Genomic DNA, 22,133 nt, shown 5'->3' with positions numbered 1-22,133 from the left:
CACTGAAAATCGTATGTTCTGCATTATTTTCTTAAATTACTAGAAATTGTATGTGTATTAAATTTAACATAGAATTATGTATTGTATACTCTAATATTTTATATTATAATTTACATTAAACTAGTATTATTTTAATGCATTATAGCACCAATCTTGCACTAATTAGGGGAACATAATGCTCGTCATAGGCCTGATTAAGCTGAATGCATAAATAATTGGCATAAAAGGTGTTTTATAAAGGCCTCTTTGAATGAAATAAAGTGTAGTTCCAGTGGTAACGAAGCAATCTCTTGAATGCTCTACAGAATGGTAGGAAAATGTCCGACACCTCAAATTGCCCAAAGCAAAGTCTGTCCATTTACATATATATAATTTAAAAAAATATTGCACATGCAGAGAGTAAACAAGAAACTAATTGCTCATCTGAGTTACAAATTGAGAGAAAGCGTGCTATTTAAAATGGAAAGTGAAAAAATAGCTCCTAATTGTTCGCTATTGTTCGCTTTGGGGTGCTATATTTTCACTGTAGAATATTTTCTCACATATTACAGGTTGAGGGCAAGTTCACACAGGGCTTCTGTCAAACCGAATAGGGTCAACACAAGTTGGCCCATTGATTCAAAGGCTTCCCCTCGATTTCAAGCAATCCATCATCCACAATCAAAGTCAGACACACCGAACTGTTTACAAATCCAATAATATCCAAATGAATAATCATAAAATGGGCCCCAAACACGTCAGCATTATCAACTAAAAGTACAAGTCAGAATCAGTCCATAATTTTATCAGCCTTTCTTTTGCAACTTGCACATCAATCGAATGGGACACACTGTAACTGGGAAGGTCGAAGACCCCATCACGCAAGGCCGCACCAAGCATTTAAACTTACATGAATTAATTATGACCCAATTGCTCATCTTAAACAAGATTAAGATTGCTACTAACACTTGTTTAATTATGTAAATATAAGCAGAATCTCTATGAGTTGATAGTTTCATATGAGCACGCGAACTTATCTTAACCAGGGGAGTACTTATCTCTAGATAATTGCCAATTAGCTATTATTCAATTGTTGTTATGAATTACATGGCTCAAAAGTCAGTAGTACGAGTAGGAGAAATTCAGCAAAGCTTCAAAATGTTCTGTCATTATGGGACAATTTGATGTGATTAAGATTTCTATATAACATTCCTCGTTTATCACAAACTTTTCACACGAGGATCAAGACTTTTTTCCTCCTAGTAATGGAGTCTAAAAGGGTCAGCTTCAGCTTAATCATAGTCTTATTTTGTTCTTTCTTTTTCACTGTTGTATTATCAACTGCAGAACGAAGCTTAGAAGAAGTAGAAACTGAAGCCTTGAAGGCCTTTAAGAATGGCATCACCAGTGACACTTTAGGAGCACTTGCCGATTGGAATGACACAAATCAAATTCATCACTGCAACTGGTCTGGAATCAACTGTAACTCTTCGTCAAACCATGTCACTGCCATTAAACTCGTCGACAAGCAGCTCCAAGGCCAGATATCTCCATTCCTTGGCAACCTTTCAGCCCTCCAGGTTCTTGATTTATCTTTGAATTCATTCTCACGGAGTATTCCAGCTCAGCTGGGGCAATGCTCCCAGCTTGCTGAACTAACTCTGTACTACAATTCTCTTTCGGGTTCCATTCCACCAGAAATAGGATCCCTTCAGAATCTGCAAGCAATAGACTTAGGAAATAACTTCTTGAATGGAAGCATACCCGAAAGCATTTGCAACTGTACTTCCTTGTTAGCGCTTGGTCTCATTTTCAACAATCTTACTGGTACAATCCCAAAAGACATAGGAAATTTGAGAAGCCTTCAAATGTTTGTAGCATACCACAACAAGCTTGTAGGTTCAATTCCAGTTTCCATGGGTAGATTAGAAGCCTTGCAAGCTTTAGATGTGAGTCAGAACATGTTGTCGGGAACAATACCTCCAGAAATAGGAAACCTGTCGAACTTAGAATATCTTCAGTTATTTGAAAATTCTATTGGAGGAAGAATCCCGTCCCAACTAGGCAATTTTACAAAGCTTCTCGCCCTTGAACTGTACACCAATCAGCTCACCGGAAGCATTCCCTCTGAGCTTGGAAATTTGGCTAGCTTACAATCAATGCATCTATACAAAAATAGATTGAATTCCACAATCCCAATTTCTTTGTTCCAGCTGAAATCTTTAACTCGTTTAGGCCTCTCCGAGAATGAGTTGACTGGAACATTACCCCTTGAGCTAGGATCTTTAAGGTCGTTACGAGTATTGACCCTACATTCCAATAAGTTCACTGGGGAGATCCCTTCTTCATTGACAAACCTGACAAATTTAACATATTTGTCAATGAGCTTCAATTCCTTAACAGGGAAGCTTCCATCAAACATCGGGTTGCTTTATAACCTCGAAAATCTGACCATGAATAACAATCTTCTTGAGGGAACCATTCCATCTAGTATCACGAACTGTACCCATCTCGCATCCATAGGTTTGGCATTCAATAGGATTACTGGGAGAATTCCCACTGGTTTAGGAAAGATGCAAAACCTTACATTCCTATCTTTGTCATCAAATGGTATGTCCGGAGAAATCCCCGATGATCTTTTCAATTGCTCAAATCTTGAAATTCTCGATCTGAGTGAAAACAATTTCAGTGGACTGCTGAAACCAGGAATCGGAAAGCTTAATAATCTCAAGATTATGAAAATCCGAACAAATTCCTTTATTGGGCCAATAACACCAGAGATCGGCAATCTGAGCCAACTCATGACCTTGTCTCTTGCTGAAAATAGTTTCACAGGTCCTATTACATCAGAGTTATCCAAGCTTTCTCACCTTCAAGGACTCTCTTTGCATCACAACCGTCTAGAAGGTGCAATGCCTGACAGACTATTTGAACTGAAGCAGCTAACCTATCTTGATTTGCAGCAAAACAAGTTGACAGGTCCAATTCCAAATGCTGTCTCAAATCTTGGGTTGCTTTCATACTTGAACCTCCAAGGCAACAATCTTAACGGGTCAATACCAATAAGCATGGAGAGTCTTCATCGACTTTTGACCCTGGATCTCTCTCACAACCATTTAACAGGATCCATTCCAGGAGCTACGATTGCAGGTATGGGGAGTATACAAATATATTTGAACTTCTCATACAATTTCCTGGAGGGAAGTATTCCAGATGAGCTTGGTAAGCTGGAAATGGCACAAGCCATTGACATTTCAAACAATAACCTCTCAGGGAAAATTCCTAAAATGCTTCAAGGCTGCAGAAATCTGTTCTCTCTTGATCTGTCAGGAAATAAACTTTCTGGTGCAATCCCTCCTGAAGTTTTTGGTCGAATGGATATGCTTATGAGCTTGAACCTATCAAAAAATGGTTTAGACGGTGAAATTCCTGAAGAGTTGGCAAATTTGAAGCATCTTAGCTCGTTGGACCTTTCTCGCAACAAGTTGACAGGCATCATCCCTGAAAGCCTGGCCAATCTTTCCTCCTTGAAACAACTGAACCTTTCTTTCAATCAACTTGAAGGCCGTATTCCTGAATCCGGCATATTCAGAAGCATTAACATGTCTAATTTGGATGGAAACCCAGCTCTGTGCGGAACAAAAACTCTCAGAGCATGCAGCTCAACGAGGAAAAACTCCCACCATTTGTCCAAGAGGACAAAGTTGGTACTTGGCTGCTCAGTTGCTGTTGTTCTGGTTCTAGTTCTCGTGCTACTGACGTTAGCACTCAGTCGATATCGATATGGCAAAAGGAGGAAGTCAGAAAGGGTTGAGGCCCAAGAACCAGAGTTCATTTCCGCAATGACTCTTAAAAGGTTTGATCGAACAGAATTAGAAAATGCTACCGGCTCCTTCAGTGAGAACAATATTATTGGTAACAGCAGTTTGAGTACTGTTTACAAGGGTCGACTAGAAGATGGGGAGATCGTAGCAGTGAAAAAACTGAATTTCCATCAATTCTCTGCAGAGTCTGACAAGAGCTTCTACCGCGAGGCCAAAACCTTAAAGGAGCTGAAGCACAGGAATCTGGTTAAGGTGCTGGGATATGCTTGGGAAAGTGGGAAACTCAAGGCATTGATTCTGGAGTACATGGAAAATGGAAGCTTGGAAAGCGTTATACATGGACCTGGCGTGGATCACTCAAGGTGGACGCTGCCCAAAAGAATCGATGTTCTTATTTCCGTTGCCAATGGGTTGGATTATTTGCATTCAGGTTATGACATCCCCATTGTTCACTGTGACATGAAGCCTTCCAATATTCTCTTAGACAGAGACTTTGAGGCTCATGTGAGCGATTTTGGTACGTCTCGAATGTTGGATGTTCATCTGCAAGACCTCTCCTCGTTATCAACAGCTTTTCAAGGCACTATTGGCTACTTGGCACCAGGTAAATCTTTCGAGCTCATCAGCGTTTCCTTATTACAGGTCTTAATTTCTATGTAAGTCATGTACTTAATCATTTATGTGTTCTTTTCTTATCAGAGTTTGCGTATATGAGGATAGTCACGACTAAAGTAGATGTGTTTAGCTTTGGTATAGTGGTCATGGAGTTCTTGACAAAACGGAGGCCAACGGGACTGGATGAGGAGAATGGGTTGTCGCCTATCAGCTTACGTCAACTTGTGGAGAAAGCTTTGGCAAATGGAATCAACGGGGTTCGTCAAATCACGGACCCTAAACTGGTTTCGAGTATTTATGAAGAGCAGGAGCAGCACCAAGTATTGGAAGAGCTCTTTAAACTGGCCTTGGTTTGTACTTCCTCAAATCCTGAGGATCGTCCCAATATGAATGAGGTGCTGTCTGTGCTTCAGAAGCTAAGAGAAACAAGATTTGGAAATCGAGATGAACACTTTCCTTTCGATGAAGGAGAATCAAACACTACAGCGCCTTTAAAAGAACAGTTCTATTGAAGTTCATATTCCGGTCTTTATGGAATATTTGTTTAATCATAACTTCAATATAAACGCCCTGACGTCATTCACATTGGAACATTGTAACTTAATTTTGGCTGATCGTCATTGATTGAGAGGATGATTGCTCTCTTACTTCTTTTATCTATTTATGTATTCCTAAACACTCTACACATAGAATAACAAGCTGTAATTTTTCTTTTTTTTCTTTTTTCAGCTTTTGATAACCTAGCCATTTTGAGAAAAATGGAAAAGAGAAGACTGAAAATGAGAAACGTTAGCAAAAGGTGAGAAAAGCTTGCTAGTAAATTCTGAATTTGGCTTGCAAATTCCATTTCAACATCATGTGTTTACACTTTACAGTCACAGATGTGTTAATAATGATTAGTGTTAACTGTTAATGAAAATAAAAGGACATGAATTTGCACCAAGTCAATGTAGCCAAATACCCCCAATCTATTTTTCTTTTTCCTTTTCTTGGGGACACGACCATCTCGCAATTAATTTGACACAGGCAACTAATCGAGCAAACAAATCATGTACAAGTATTGTTTAGGGAATGAAATAGGGTGACCAAGATAAAGGTGTTTTCTCATACGTTATCATGCTCTCCTCCAGAGTAAATGCGAGCAAATGGTTGAGCAGATCACCTCGACCAGGATATTATTGGTCACCTCGACCAGAATAATATGTGGTGACCTCGAGCACATCACCTCGACCAGGATATTATTGGTCACCTCGACCAGAATAATATGTGGTGACCTCGAGTACATCACTTCGACCAGGATATTATTGGTCACCTCGACCAGAATAATATGTGGTGACCTCAACCAGAATAATATGTGGTGACCTCGACCAGGAAATTACCAGAAAGCACGATTCAGTCAAAACATTTTCTCCGAAATATTAGGGATCATATTCTTAGTGGGCTGAAAATTAATAGTTTTCTTAATAATTCTAGGAGAGTGGATGAAAACCGCTATAGTTTACTATAAAAACCCTAGGAAGGGAAAGGAAAAGGGGTCTTTGGAGCGCGCTCTCTCTCTCTCTCTCTCTCTAAGCAACTGAACCCATTGGATATTTTTCTCTCTCTACCACAGAGAAATTTCTCTTTCGCCTGTGATTTCTTTAAGATTGATTATTTTGAATTCTTTTCCTTTAAATTTACTTAAAAACTTTTTGTTTAAGGCAATCATAATTAAGCCACATGAATTGTGGTATGGGTTTTTCCAAATAAGACCTGAATCGCTAACTTGAGCGTCGGAGGGTTCTCGCCAGAAAAACTTCCGGTACCTCCTGATTGTTGGTTGTGTCCACAGGCTCACAGGTTATTTGCTCATGGATCGTCTGCTCATGGGTTGTCTGCTCATGGATTGTCTACTCATGGGTTATCTGCTCATGGATCGTTTGCTCATGGGTTATCTGCTCATGGATCGTCTGCTCATGGGTTATCTGCTCATGGATCGTCTGCTCATGGGTTATCTGCTCATGGATCGTCTACTCACGGGTTATCTGCTCATATGTTTGTCTGCTCATGAGTTCTCTGCTTATGGATCATCTGCTCATGGGTTGTCTACTCACAGAACATCTGCTCATTGAAAATCTGCTCATGGTGCTAACTAATCATCAGCTTCCCACCAAACAAATTTAATGATGATGCAGGGATCTGAGATCTGACCAACTTATCCGGATTTCTTGCATCAACAAGTATCTAAAACGAGCTAAAAGAAACTCTCATGTATTCATTCATTGGATCTTGTAGTCATTAAGAAATGACACAACTGAAGCTGGTACATTATCAACGACGCCTTTGATTTTTTCAAATAGTTGAACATGGATTTTGCTAATCCATCAATTTCTCGTTGCTCAAAGACGAAGAATGCAGTGAATGCAAATGCCAGAGCTGCATTGAGTTTCGAACAATATCAATTTGAAAATGGAAAAACGTTGAACATCAAATCGGACCACTGAGGAATAGGAAGATCAAGAGTTGCTTAGCGAAACCGATTGACCAAGTGAAGACTGCAACATCAATTTGAAAAGATAAAGAGAACCTGCAACCTGTAGAAATTTCAATGCAGTGTAAGGCCAAGCTTTCACCGGGAAAGGAAACAAGTTCAAGAGCATAGAGCAAAAGCAAGTATATGTCACTTTGAGGCTGACAAGTGCAATTATCGGACAAAAACCTTGATTTCCTGCTTAACTCGTTAAGAAACGGTTACCATAAAAATTGCTTGGAAGACCACCTCTGGAAACTTTAATATAATCTGCACTGCATACCTTGAACAAGTTATTCCAGTCATCTGCTTTAGCCAACAGTCTTTTACTCTGAAACCCCACGTTCCTTAAAAATGCTCTTCTTGCATCGAATCTTTTATTGTTGTTCTGAAATTTCAAAACAAGATGGAGCTATGCACTTAACATTAAAGCCAAATCTGCACAGAAAAGGCAAATAGTCAGCAGAACCAAATAATCTTCTGACACTAATGAGCTTAACGATGTAACTACATCAAAATCAAGAGAAGGCTTATTTGAAAATCAAATTCACGTGCAATACTCTAGATTTTGGACAATGAACTGAGAAATTATGAAGAAATGGCATAATCTAACAAGCAATTAGAAAGAACAAATTCCGCCATGTGTTAAAGGGAACTCTAGCGGAGTGAGGGATGGCTGCCAGCAGAGACCTAGACATACAAGCATACGAAGAGTGAAGGGAAAAATAATAGTGAAAATTAAGTTTTCTAACTAGAACAAGTACATCCACTTACATTCAAAAAGTGAATAACATAAATGTTGAACGAGGGGGGAACATGGCTGTTTTTGGAGAAGTAGTACACACAAGGGAACAATAGAAGATATACACACAATGACCATCCATACTTTCATGTTTGATGGAAAAATGCCATATCAGCGGAACCAGCAAAAGAAGCATGGCTTCTTCCACAAAGGAACACCAATAAAATAACAGAACCAGAGCAAGGAAGTACGTGAATTACGTAAATGTTTTCTTCTCATCACTCCACAGAAAAATATCCGCAACTGCACTGACAAGGTCAACACACTGTAATATGCCTTACTTTTCAGTACTTAAAGAGCCCAAATTAGTAATTCCCTCCCCCCTCCCCCTCCCCCTCTTTGTCTGTGATGCTATGATATAATTAAAAACCAAAGCTGGAACAGCAAACCAGTTCCGCCAAAACCAGCAATATCTGCTGTGGCAAATTTTTAGTAGCTAGCCAGACAACCAGGTCTCTAGAACAATGTTTACCGTGTCTATCATATTAGATATCCAAACTTTTAGTTTTTCACACAATATTAACCGCTGACTTTTGCAAGATCTTCGGATAAGCCAATGATCCTACAACATATATCAGTAAAAACTAAATTTTAACCACAAGCTACAGCCAAATGTTGTGTTAGATTGACTTTTGAGACCATTTCAGAAAATGTTTAATGTTATAAGTTTCCAACCTTTCTCACTGCCTAGTGATTGTTTGTTAAAGTCTCTGGAATACGCTAAAGATTAGTCTCTAGCTAAATGAGAGAATGACTGAATGGTTGAAGAGCCACCTTCCTGCAAAATGAACGATCATCACAGGCACAAGCTAAACGTCTTACAACTTAAATTTCCATGGTAATAATTAGGCTAATCCATCATGCCAGTACATTCCAAATATAGGAAACAGAGAGGCAGCCTGCATATTACCATGGAGCCTATGCACTAGGATCGATTGCTCTCATGGTACATCCAACCACACTTATTAGGCGGTAAGAAAGAGAGAAAGAGAGAAAGACTCTTTTCACATTTCGTTGAATAAGGTGAAGGGGTTGGATAAGAAAAAGGCAAAATAAATAAACCCAAGCGAGTGGCAATTCTCTCCCTCTTGACCACTTGCAGATGGGAAAACAAAACCCTGTTTCACACATTGCTTCCAATAAAACAACGGAAGTAGCCTTCAACCAATCTTTTCCCTTCCAACCATTTCCTCAACTGTTATCATTTCTTAATAAACAAAATGTTCCTCACCGAAGATGTATTTCTAATGTGGACCTTGCATCGCACGGTTAGATCATCTAGTTCTACTTGGTCCTCTTGCCATGGCTAACGTGAAAAATTGAGCAGAAAACCAGATATAGCCACAAATAATGGCACTAGTTCCCAAATTGAATAAAATAATAAGAATGTAATGTCCTGGAGGATTATAAAATCTTGATTTCATCAGTTTCCTGAAATTAAGGATTTTGAAATCAGAAAGGCTAACAGAATGCTGCGTTTATTTGTTAGTAATCGGAATGAGTTAGAATCGAAATGGGCTGAAATCGGAATGAGCTGGAATGAGAATGGAGAATGAGAATGGGGAATGAGAATCATAATAAATTGTTTACTTGACCTATAGAAATCGGAATCGGAATGGGATGAAATCTCATTAATGTGTTTATTTTATCTTAGAATCGGAATCAGAATGAATTAGATTATAATAAATTACTAAAACGTACTTAATGAATTATTGTCATAATTATTATTTTATATTTTTATTATAGTGATTATTTATTCAAAAATTATTATTATTATTATTAATTATTGGCAATAATATATTAATTAATTGTTAAAAATTTTAATTAATTAATTATAATAATTATATTAATTATTATTATAAAAATATATTAATTATTGTGATTATTTATTCAAAAACAATAATAAGTAATATTATATTAATAATTATTAAAATTAAATATTAATTAATATATTAGTATATTATTAATAATATATGAATTATTAAAATAATTATATTAGTAATTATTATAATTGTATATCAATTAATTAATTATAATAAAAGTATATTAATTATTGCAATTATTTGTCAAAAATTATAATTATTAATAACTATTTTTATTAATATATTAATTAACAGTAACAATTATATTAATTAATTATTAATAATATTTGAACTAATTATAATAATTATATTAATAATAGTAGATTAATTAATAATAATATATTAATTATTGTGAGTATTTATCAAAAATTATAATTATTAATAATTATTGTTAATAATATATTAATATATTAATTAATAGTAACAACTATATTAATTAATTATTAGAGTAGTATATGAATTAATAATAATAATAATAATAATATATTAATTAATTATAAATGAGAATAATATATGTATTTTTAAACTTTACGAAATAAATACTGTCATTAATTCTGATTTTCCTTAATGCGGAAAATAAATGCAACATAAATGAAAATAATGAAGAACACATAGAATAAAAGACAAATATATGCATGAGGAAAGGCATCAGACCAAAGAGTAACTTACTTCCAGGGCTTTTGTGCAGAGATTCTGGTGCGAGAGGCTAATTGAATGATGTCACTTGCTGATAGAAAATGGCTGCGCGGTCTGAGGCCCAACTTTTCATGGATCCATTTCACAAGCAGGATAATATACCAAACAAAAGAATCAAATATAAAAGAAATGATATTTTTTAAGTCCATGCATCAGCATCTCGGACAGGAACACTTGACCCCATCCTGATTTGTCTCCTGTGATTTAATATTTCAACATAAAATTAACAATTCTATGTTGGCATCAATTGTTACCCTTGTTTTCTGATTGTGAGATTGCCAAGTTTATGAAAGTTCAATTCAAGAAAATGAAAATGACGAGTTAATAGAGTTCCGTGGTTGCTTGGTAATAAATTATTTGAAGATAAAAATCATATTGAAATTATTTTCGGTATTATGGAAGGCTAGGAAAGTGTTGTTTTAAACTTTTAATAGTTGAAAAAATAACCCCACCACCCTTGTTATTACAACTATTCTCTAATACAAATATAAAAACCCATTCTTTCAAAACCTTCCACTCAAATTCAACTTGCAAGCCATCAAACTAATCAAATCAAACCAATGGGTTCGCACATCCAATCAAACGAATCAAGGAAAATAAAATTAAAAAAAAAATGAACAAATAAAGATATAGGTTATAAAAATGGGCCCCTCCTGAACACGTCGGCGGTATCAAAATCATCACATAAAAGAAGAAGAATCTGCTATCATTTTGCCTTATTGTTGTGGCCAAATCACGAGTCAGAAACTCAGAATCAACCCCTTCAATTTTCTAGCCGTTTTTTGCAACTTGCATATCAATGGGTCACTCTGCAAGTCTGTAACCGCCGCATCAAGCATTAAAATTATATGATTTAATTACGACCCAACTGCTCGATCTTGTACAAGACTAAGATTGCTGCTAACGCTTGTCTATGAGTGGACGGTCATAGTTTCGTAATGTTCATACTAAACGTTGGCGGTATCTATCTCTTCTAGATAATGGCCGATAGTTCTTTGTCATCATGTGTAGAGCTCAAAGTCAACAGTGGAACAGTAGGAGAAATTGAGCCTAAGGTTCAAAGAACCCATGTGATTAGCTTGACATATTAGGTCTAACGGGGCCGTTTGATATGATTTAACATTTCTATATAACTTTCCCCCTTCATTACAAACTTTCACATCTAGCGAATGGAGTCTTAAACAGTCAGCTTAAGCTTAATCGTAGTCATATTTTTTTCTCTCTTTTCCACTGTTGCATTATCAACTGCAGAACGAAGCTTAGAAGAAGTAGAAACTGAAGCCTTGAAGGCCTTTAAGAATGGCATCACCAGCGACCCTTTAGGAGCACTCGCTGATTGGAATGGCGCAAATCAAATTCATCACTGCAACTGGTCTGGAATCACCTGTGACCCTTCGTCAAACCATGTCATTGCCATTAAACTCGTCGACAAGCAGCTCCAAGGCCAGATATCTCCATTCCTTCGCAACCTTTCAGCCCTCCAGGTTCTCGATTTATCTTTGAATTCATTCTCTGGGAGTATTCCGGCTCAGCTGGGGCAATGCTCCCAGCTTGCTGAACTAACTCTGTACCATAATTCTCTTTCGGGTTCCATTCCACCAGAAATAGGATCCCTTCAGAATCTGCAAGCAATGGACTTAGGAAATAACTTCTTGAATGGAAGCATACCTGAAAGCATTTGCAACTGTACTTCCTTGTTAGCGCTTGGTCTCATTTTCAACAATCTTACTGGTACAATCCCAAAAGACATAGGAAATTTGAGAAGCCTTCAAATGTTTGTAGCATACCACAACAAGCTTGTAGGTTCAATTCCAGTTTCCATGGGTAGATTAGAAGCCTTGCAAGCTTTAGATGTGAGTCAGAACATGTTGTCGGGAACAATACCTCCAGAAATAGGAAACCTGTCGAACTTAGAATATCTTCAGTTATTTGAAAATTCTATTGGAGGAAGAATCCCGTCCCAACTAGGCAATTTTACAAAGCTTCTCGCCCTTGAACTGTACACCAATCAGCTCACCGGAAGCATTCCCTCTGAGCTTGGAAATTTGGCTAGCTTACAATCAATGCATCTATACAAAAATAGATTGAATTCCACAATCCCAATTTCTTTGTTCCAGCTGAAATCTTTAACTCGTTTAGGCCTCTCCGAGAATGAGTTGACTGGAACATTACCCCTTGAGCTAGGATCTTTAAGGTCGTTACGAGTATTGACCCTACATTCCAATAAGTTCACTGGGGAGATCCCTTCTTCATTGACAAACCTGACAAATTTAACATATTTGTCAATGAGCTTCAATTTCTTAACAGGGAAGCTTCCATCAAACATTGGCTTGCTTCATAACCTCGAAAATCTGACCATGAATAACAATCTTCTTGAGGGAACCATTCCATCTAGTATCACGAACTGTACCCATCTCGCATCCATAGGTTTGGCATTCAATAGGATTACTGGGAGAATTCCCACTGGTTTAGGAAAGATGCAAAACCTTACATTCCTATCCTTGTCATCAAATGGTATGTCCGGAGAAATCCCCGATGACCTTTTCAACTGTTCAAATCTTGAAATTCTTGATCTGAGTGAAAACAATTTCAGTGGACTGCTGAAACCAGGAGTCGGAAAGCCTAATAATCTCAAGATTATGAAAATCCGAACAAATTTCTTTGTTGGGCCAATCCCACCAGAGATCGGCAATCTGAGCCAACTCATGACCTTGTCTCTTGGTGAAAATAGTTTCACAGGTCCTATTACACCAGACTTATCCAAGCTTTCTCTCCTTCAGGGACTCCTTTTGAATCACAACCATCTAGAAGGTGCAATACCCGATAGACTGTTTGAACTGAAGCAGCTAACCTATCTTGATTTGCAGCAAAACAAGTTGACAGGTCCAATTCCAAATGCTATCTCAAATCTTGGGTTTCTTTCATACTTGAACCTCCAAGGCAACAATCTTAACGGGTCAATACCAATAAGCATGGAGCGTCTTCATCGACTTTTGACCCTGGATCTCTCTCACAACCATTTAACAGGATCCATTCCAGGAGCTACGATTGCAGGTATGGGGAGTATACAAATATATTTGAACTTCTCATACAATTTCCTGGAGGGAAGTATTCCAGATGAGCTTGGTAAGCTGGAAATGGCACAAGCCATTGACATTTCAAACAATAACCTCTCAGGGAAAATTCCTAAAATGCTTCAAGGCTGCAGAAATCTGTTCTCTCTTGATCTGTCAGGAAATAAACTTTCTGGTGCAATCCCTCCTGAAGTTTTTGGTCGAATGGATATGCTTATGAGCTTGAACCTTTCAAAAAATGGTTTAGACGGTGAAATTCCTGAAGAGTTGGCAAATTTGAAGCATCTTAGCTCGCTAGACCTTTCTCACAACAAGTTGACGGGCATCATCCCGGAACGCCTGGGCAGTCTTTCCGCCTTGAAACAACTGAACCTTTCTTTCAATCAACTTGAAGGCCACGTTCCTGAAACTGGCATATTCAGAAGCATTAACATGTCTAGTTTGGTCGGAAACCAAGCTCTCTGCGGAACAAAAACTCTCAGATCATGCAGCTCATCAAGGAAAAACTCACACCATTTATCCAAGAGGACAAAGTTGGTACTTCGCTGCTCAGTTGCTGTGGTTCTAGTTCTAGTTCTAGTGCTACTGATGTTAACACTCCGTCGATATCGATATGCCAAAAATAGGACATCAGAAAGGGTTGAGGCCCAAGATCAAGAACCAGAGTTCATTTCCGCGATGACACTAAAAAGGTTTGATCGAACAGAATTAGAAAATGCTACCGGCTTCTTCAGTGAAAACAACATTATTGGTAACAGCAGTTTGAGTACTGTTTACAGAGGTCGACTGGAAGATGGGCAGATTGTAGCAGTGAAAAAACTGAATTTCCATCAATTCTCTGCAGAGTCTGACAAGAGCTTCTACCGCGAGGCCAAAACCTTATCGAAGCTGAAGCACAGGAATCTGGTTAAGGTGCTGGGGTATGCTTGGGAAAGTGGGAAACTCAAGGCATTGGTTCTTGAATACATGGAAAATGGAAGCTTGGAAAGCGTTATACATGGACCTGGGGTGGATCACTCAAGGTGGACGCTGCCCAAAAGAATAGATGTTCTTATTTCCGTTGCCAGTGGGTTGGATTATTTGCATTCAGGTTATGACTTCCCCATTGTTCACTGTGACTTGAAGCCTTCCAATATTCTCTTAGACAGAGACTTTGAGGCTCATGTGAGCGATTTTGGTACGTCTCGAATGTTGGATGTTCATCTACAAGATGTCTCCTCATTATCATCAGCTTTTCAAGGCACTATTGGCTACTTGGCACCAGGTAAATCTTTCAAGCTCATCAGTGTTTCCTTATTACAGGTCATGATTTCTATAGAAGTCTTGTACTAAATCATATATGTGTTCTTTCTCATCAGAGTTTGCGTACATGAGGACAGTCGCGACTAAAGTAGATGTGTTTAGCTTTGGTATAGTGGTCATGGAGTTCTTGACAAAACGGAGGCCAACAGGACTGGATGCAGAGAATGGGTTGTCGCCTATCAGCTTGCGTCAACTTGTGGAGAAAGCTGTGGCAAATGGAATCAACGGGGTTCGTCAAATCACAGACCCTAGGCTGGTTTTGAGTATTTATGAAGAGCAGGAGCAGTACCAAATATTGGAAGAGCTCTTTAAACTGGCCTTGGCTTGTACTTCCTCAAATCCTGAGGATCGTCCCAATATGAACGAGGTGCTGTCTACGCTTCCGAAGCTACGAGAAACAAGATTTGGAAATCGTGATGAACACTTTCCTTCCGGTGGAGAATCAAACACAACAGCGCCTTTAAAAGGACAGTTCTAATTTTATGCAATATTGGTTTAATCGTTTACTGTATTAGTTGTTTTTCTATTCATAAAAACATTGCATGTACAACTGTAGAAGAGAAGCGTTAGCAAAAGGTGGGAAAACTTGCTTTAAGTTCTGAAATTGGCTAGCAAATTCCTTTTCAACGTTATGTGTTCAAAGTCAGATTTGTTAATGATGATTAGTAATAATGAAAAGGGGGAAAAAAAAAAGAAACCTGAATTTGATCCATGTGAATATAGCCCGTCTTTTTCCTTTTCTACCCCCTCTCGTTTTTCTTGGGGACACCACATTCTCGCCATATATTTGTTACAGGCAACTAATCGAGCTAACAAATCATGTACAAGCATCTAAAATGAGCTAAAAGAAATTCTCATGCATTCACTCATTGGAGCCGCTTCCGATCATTTCCCTCAGTAGGCGCTTTATGTTCATGCAGGATCTTGCAGTCATAGAGAAATGACACAAATGGAGCGGGTACATTTCTTATCAACGACGCCTTTGACTTTTTCAAATAGTTGAACAAGAATTTTGCTAATCCATCAATCTCCGGTTCATATTGTTCATAAACGAAGAATGCAGTGAATGCAAAAACCAGAGCTGCATTAAATTCCGAAGAACGTCAATTTGAAAAATGAAAAATGTTCGAATATCAACTAGAACCACTGAGGAATAGGAAGATCAATAGTTGCTTACCTAAGCCAATTGACCAAGTGAAGGACTGCAACATCAATTTGGAAAGATAAAGAGAACCTGCAACCTGTATAAATTTCAATGTGGTTTAAGGCCAAGAAAAAATGTTCTAAGGGCACAGTGCAAAAGGAGGCTAACCATATGTCACTCTGAGGCTAACAAGGTGTCATTATCAAACAAAACGACCTTGATTTCCAGCTTACTTTATTAAGAAGTGGTTATCATAAAAATTGCCTGGAAGATGAGTTTTGGAAACTTTAATGTAATATGCACTGCATACCTTGAAGAAGTTATTCCAATCATCTCCTTTAGCCAACAATCTTATATTCCGAAACCCCATGTTCCACAAAAATGATATTCTTGCAATTGAATCTTTTATCGCTGTTTCTGAAAGTTCAAAACAAGATGGAGATATGCGCTTAACATTGAAGCCAAATCTGCATAAGGAAGGCAAATAGTCAACAGAATTAAATAATCTTCTGAAACAAATGAGCTTAACAATATAGCCGGATCAAAATCAAGGGAGGGCTCATTTGAAAATCGAGTACACATTATTTATGATGCTAAAACACTCTAAATTCTGGACAATGAATTCAGAAATTTTGAAGAAACATCAGTGGCATAATCCAACAAGCAATTAGAAAGAACAAATTCCACCATATGGAAAACGGTACTCTAGTGGGGTGACCTTGGCATACATGCATACGAAAAGGGAAGGGGAAAAATAATAGTGAAAATTAAGTGAATAAAACAAATGTTGAATAAGAGGGAAACATGGCTGATTTTGGAGAGCTAGTTACACGCAAGGGAACAAAAAACGAAATACTAAGCCTCAATGACCATCCATACTTACATGTTTGATGGTAAAATGCCATATCCAAAAAGGACAGCAGAAAGCAGCAAAAGAAGCTTGGCCGCAGATGAGATCAAAGTACTTCCACCAAGAAAAAACCAATAAAATAACAGAACCAGAACAAGGAAGTATGTAAATGTTTTCTTCTCATCTTTCCACAGCAAAATGTCTGCAACTGCACTGATATACCTCAAGGTCAAAAAACAATAATATTCACATAAGAAATATCCTAGGAACAAACTATGTCTAAACTTAAAAGCAGGTTCTGCTTCGTAAGCTGTTCTACTGATGATCATTTCCGGCCGTCTGATTATTCTGTTATGACGTTTGATTTATACAGACCATGTAATTTCCACACAGAAATATGCTTTACTTTTCAGTGCTTAAAGATGCAAATTAAATTTTCTTTTTCCTTTGTCTGCAATACAGTGATATTAAAGAAAGCCAAGCCTAGAACAACAAACTGGTTCTGCCAAGACCAGCAACATGTGCTGTGGCAAATGATTAGTAGCTAGCCAAGCAAAATCCAGCCAACCAGGTCTCTAGATCCATGTTTGCCATGTCTATCATGTTTGATATCCAACCATTTAATTTGTCGCACAAAATTAACTGCTGACTTTTAAAAGATCTTAGGATAAGCTAATGATCCCACAACATATACCAGTAAAAACTGAATTTTAACCATGCATAATCTACAGCCATATGTTGTCTTAGGTTGACTTTTGAGCCATTTCAAAAAATGTTATTTAAGTTTCCAACCTTTCCCTCCGCCTAGTAGCTTCTCCACTTTTGATTGTTCATTAAAGTCTCTGGAATAAGCTAAAGAGGAGTCCCTGGCTAAATGAGAGAATGACTGAATGGTTGAAGAGACACCTTCCTGCAGAATGAACAACCATCACAGGCATAAGCAAAATGTCCGACAACTCAAATTTCCATAGCAATAATTGGCTAATCATGCTAGTAAATTCCAATATAGGAAATGGAGAAGCAGCCTGCCCAGCATATGGTACCATGCAATAGAATCAATTGCTCTCATTGTAGATCCAACAACACTTATTAGGCAGTAAGAAAGAAGAAAAGAAAAGACAAGAGAAAAAAGGGCATGGAGTAAACAGGTAAAGGAAGCAAAGCATTGTCCTGAACGCAGCAAAATCAATGCAATTGTCAAAGAGACTGAAGCTGAACCCTCAGAGACCAAGGTGAGAACTTCACACATGAACCCAAGTGAGTGGCAAATCTCTCCCTTTTGACTACTTGAAGATAGGAAAACAAATCCCTGTCTTACATATTCCGTCCAATAAAACAACAGAAGTGGCCTTCAAGCAATCTTTTCCTTCTAACCCTTTCCTCATCTCTTATCATTTCTTAATAAACAAAATGTTCCACACCAAAGATGTATTTTTAATATCTCAACGAACTACATTAGAAAGTGATGCCTAACCACCTAGTTTTAACTGTTAAATTGTCAAAAAATGAGTATTGGACATGCCAAGAAAAACAATAGAGCCACTTCAATAAGATTGCTTCTTGGGCCTTCATATGACAAATACTAACTTCAAAAAATGCACCATGAATCCATAATTCCCCGATCCTCTATGGATAGTCATCTTTTGCCACCATAAGATTAATAAAACCGAAACTTAAAGAGGAAGACAAAAAGAAACGAAAAAAAAAAACTGAAGCCAAACAAAAATCCTTCCATCGGACAATTGATATTCTTTCCCTTCAGATTTGGACCTAGTGCCACATGGTCTGACCATCTAGTTCTACTTGGTCTTATTGCTGTGTCCAACAAAAACAAGATATAACCACAAATAATGACAATAGTCCTAACTTTAGTAAAAATAAGGAGGTAACAGGAATCCTAAGGATTATAAAAATTGATTTCATAAATTTCCTAGAATTAAGGACTTGAAATCAGAAATACTAACAGAACATATGAAATGAAAAACACATAGAACAAAAGATAGATGATAAAAATCAATATATGTAAGAAGAAAGACATCAGATCAAAAAGTCACCTACTTCCAGGGAGACAACTGGTGAGTATCCAATATGTTTTTGTGCAGCAATGCAGTCAAAGGTTCTGGTGCGAGAGGCTAATTGAACGATGTAACAAGCTGATAGAGAATGGTTATATGTCCTGAGGCCCAACTTTTCATGTATCCATTTCACAAGCAGGATAATATACCAAACCACCCCCGTAGGAAGTTTAATAAATGGTCTGGAATTAAAGAGATAGAGACTTAAAGTTCATAGTATACTGTTAGAAAAACAAAGAAAAGAAGAAGATAAAAGAAACGAGAATTAGTCCATGCATTGCCGTATAGCACAGCAGCATGAAAAATGCAAAAAAGAAAATAGGCCAAACAACAACATAATTGGGATCTCATCTTTGCCCAATTCAAAATGTCTAATGACCTTGTTGTTACATAAAAAGATAAAGAGGAAAGATGATGATGACTCTCGTTCTACTCAGTGAGATATATCCATTCATAAATGTGTTTTCTGTGTGCCGGTGAATGGATTATAACACAGTGCATTCCCCATACCAATATGCCTTTTCTGGTATTCTTTTTACCATATCTAATAGCTGAAATCAAATAAGGAAAGAAGACAAGAACAAAATTAAACCTTTTCCAGTACTTGTAAATTCAAAACTGCAATTCTGTTAATACTCATCAGTTCTTGTATGCAACTTCTCACTAGAAATTCAGAATGCTTACTGTACCTTTGATATCCCAGGCCTTCTAATATAATAGACAAAAAGTCCCAGAACTTGATGGGTTCTAGATTAGTGATGAAAAATGCCTGCATATTCAGTGAAAAAGCTTCCTTATAGATAGATATATGAAAAACAGAAAATATATAAGGCCTTTAAATTCAATGATCCAAAACGTAGAGTACCATTCCAGCCACAGAGACCATTCGTGAATCTAGAGCTTCAGCTGCACAGACATGAGCATGAGCAACATTTTCAACATAGGTAAAGTCGGACATATTTTCACCACTTCCTGTAATAAACTGAAATGAGAAATTCAGTTACTCCAGAAAAGTTCTAACAAAACACTGGCATGAATAAGAAATACAAAACAACACAAAAATTGAAACTTCTGAACAATGAAGATGTGAAGAAAAGAAAAATGGAGCTTATAATGATTGGGTCTGCGTAGTATTTAAGAATCATTACTAAAATAAGTTGTATTGTGGCTGGGAACTTGAGTGCATCATTTCTAAAAGATTTCAAACAAACCTTAGTCCATATTTAAAATAAACCTGGATGGACTAAGGTTTGTAGAAAGAAAGACATGGGGATAAAAATGTGAACAAGATTCCAAAAAGATCCATAATTGCATTCAAATTTCAGTTGGCAGTCAAAATGTTAATACAATGTCCTTCCCAGTCCAGAAATTATGGAGTTTTTTTAACACAGCAACAGTATCAAACCTTAGTCCATCCAGGTTTGGCTAGATTCACAAGAAGAGGCACAAGCTGTGTGTCTCCTGGTCCAAAGACATTGCTTGGACGAAGAGCACATGTTAAAAGACCATCGATATTGTTAGCAAACAGGACTAGAGCTTCAGCTTGAGCCTTAAGGTCACACATCAAGTCCTGAAACTGCATCATGCACACATCACAAGTCAAAGGATGATTAGATAAAATGAAACACTTTACAAGACGTGTGGAAAACCCTTCTAATTAACTAACTTACTTTCCAGCAACATGTCAAGGTTTCATCCCCATTATGAATATCATGTGAACCATCAAATACAACATCTGCAGTACTATTGTATACGAGCCGCCTAACTTTGCATTCTCGGCAAGCAGTGACAACATTTTTTGCACCTGAACATAGAATTAAACACAGAACAATCACTAATCCACTAAAAGATGTCTCTGTTTAGTTCTCAAAAGATCTTTCCTTCATTGGGATATCCAAATTACCTTGAACAATAATCATGTAGCAATTGTAGAAATCATCAGTGTTCAGATCAGTGGCATCCACATAGAATACTGTGCTCGCACCTTCCAGCACTGCAAAAGGTGTATGCAACACACAAAAGTATATTCAACTTAAACTCTTGCAGAAATTGAACAATAAAATGCAAAAGGACAGTAACAAGAATCTCTACCATTTCCTTTTCTCAACAAAGATGTAAATGTCTATTTCGACATTTTCTTAGCAACCAAACAGTCCTCAATAATATAATCAACATTTATTCATTTATAGCTACTTTTCATTTTTCATAAATCCTTTTTCCACATTTCCTCAGCAACCACAACACATAAATACATACAACATGCATTTACATTTTTTAAAGATTAAGAAAAATCTAACTCATAAATTTGTAACCAATAATAATCAATTCATGAATTCCATTTCTCATATTCTCTTTCTCCGCATTTTACTCGGCAACCAAACAGCATCCAGTTCACGCACGAAATACAACATACGAATGCTCATGATGACGTATACGTGTGTACTTAAAAATACGTTTGAGTGTATTTATAATTTTTGGTACACCTTTTTTGATTTGAGAGATATCGCGAACATCGACTTGGTGATACTCAGCGCGACCGGAAGAGAGAGAGTCGGGGAGGAGCGAGTTGGACTCGGAGGGGTCGAGCTGGAGAGACTGAGTCGAATCGGTGACTCGGACGATACATTTGCCGAGTTCTAACAGCCGCAAAACTAGCGATCTCCCGACGAATCCTCTCCCGTTGAGGACCACGCAGGTCCTCGGGATCGCCTCGTCGAATGGCATGTCGTTTTAGTACCTTTTCTTTTCCTCTCCCCTTCTTTGAATTGAAACAATCGACGACTCCAATTCGGTGTCGTTTTGAGGGGGGAAGAGAGAGAGAGAGAGAGAGGGCGAGAGGGCTTGTTTGTTTATTTCAAGAGGGCGTGTGCGTTCGGCGGGCAAAAAAGCGAAGTTGCTCACTTAAGTGCGTTGTTGACTGTAGAGTGTCAGGGGCCCACAGAATCACGTGGTCAATTTTCTTGGTTTGGAAGTTTGATTGATTTTAATGGGCATTCGCCTTTCGGTCGAAAAGGTGATTGGATTGAAAGTATTTTTAATATTATTTTGTAGAATTAAATTATGATAAATTCTTTTTACACCTTTCATTTTTTAATGCTTTTAATTATAATTCTTTTTTATACATAGTAACCAAAATAATTAATTTTAAACTTTTTTAATAAATACAAATATAATTTAAATACCTTAATTTCTAAGACTAATAGTATTAGAAAATTTTGAATGTATAAAATTATCTTTAAAATATAAATTATTGCATTTATTTTAATAATATATTTGTATGTATTATAAAATTTTTAAATAAATCTTTTGGTTAAATAGATTTTAAACTAATAAAACATATCTCATCTATTAATTATATTAACATTATTTTACATAATATTAAAATAATTTAAATTTTTATA

At 37.2% G+C, this 22,133-nt stretch overlaps 2 protein-coding genes across 3 annotated transcripts; one reads left to right on the top strand and one right to left on the bottom strand.

Annotated features, from left to right (window-relative positions):
* The first annotated feature begins 1,133 nt into the window (after window positions 1-1,133).
* On the top strand, window positions 1,134-15,381 carry LOC102618529 (LRR receptor-like serine/threonine-protein kinase FLS2). Its single transcript, XM_052438924.1, has 3 exons — window positions 1,134-4,407; window positions 4,503-4,813; window positions 15,031-15,381. The coding sequence occupies exons 1-3, from the start codon at window positions 1,245-1,247 to the stop codon at window positions 15,139-15,141; spliced, it is 3,585 nt and encodes a 1,194-aa protein (XP_052294884.1). The 5' UTR covers window positions 1,134-1,244; the 3' UTR covers window positions 15,142-15,381.
* On the bottom strand, window positions 6,643-21,612 carry LOC102607843 (3beta-hydroxysteroid-dehydrogenase/decarboxylase). 2 transcript variants are annotated; one of them, XM_006478679.4, is made up of 12 exons: window positions 21,216-21,611; window positions 20,636-20,725; window positions 20,403-20,536; window positions 20,138-20,308; window positions 19,598-19,714; window positions 19,422-19,501; window positions 18,716-18,914; window positions 17,450-17,567; window positions 16,691-16,865; window positions 16,118-16,274; window positions 15,841-15,904; window positions 15,351-15,744 (listed from the first exon to the last, which is right to left on the bottom strand). In XM_006478679.4, exons 1-12 carry the CDS (start codon window positions 21,454-21,456, stop codon window positions 15,530-15,532), a joined length of 1,761 nt encoding a protein of 586 aa, XP_006478742.2. In that variant the 5' UTR covers window positions 21,457-21,611; the 3' UTR covers window positions 15,351-15,529. The 2 variants fall into 2 exon arrangements, with proteins under 2 accessions (XP_052294885.1, XP_006478742.2); XM_052438925.1 differs by lacking the exons at window positions 15,351-15,744; window positions 15,841-15,904 and adding an exon at window positions 6,643-6,991 and having other exon boundaries at window positions 21,216-21,612.
* Window positions 21,613-22,133: the final 521 nt, after the last annotated feature.

Source organism: Citrus sinensis, chromosome 3 (genome assembly GCF_022201045.2).
Source record: "Citrus sinensis cultivar Valencia sweet orange chromosome 3, DVS_A1.0, whole genome shotgun sequence".
Lineage (NCBI taxonomy): Eukaryota > Viridiplantae > Streptophyta > Magnoliopsida > Sapindales > Rutaceae > Citrus > Citrus sinensis.
This window is presented reverse-complemented; position numbering and strand designations above follow the sequence as displayed.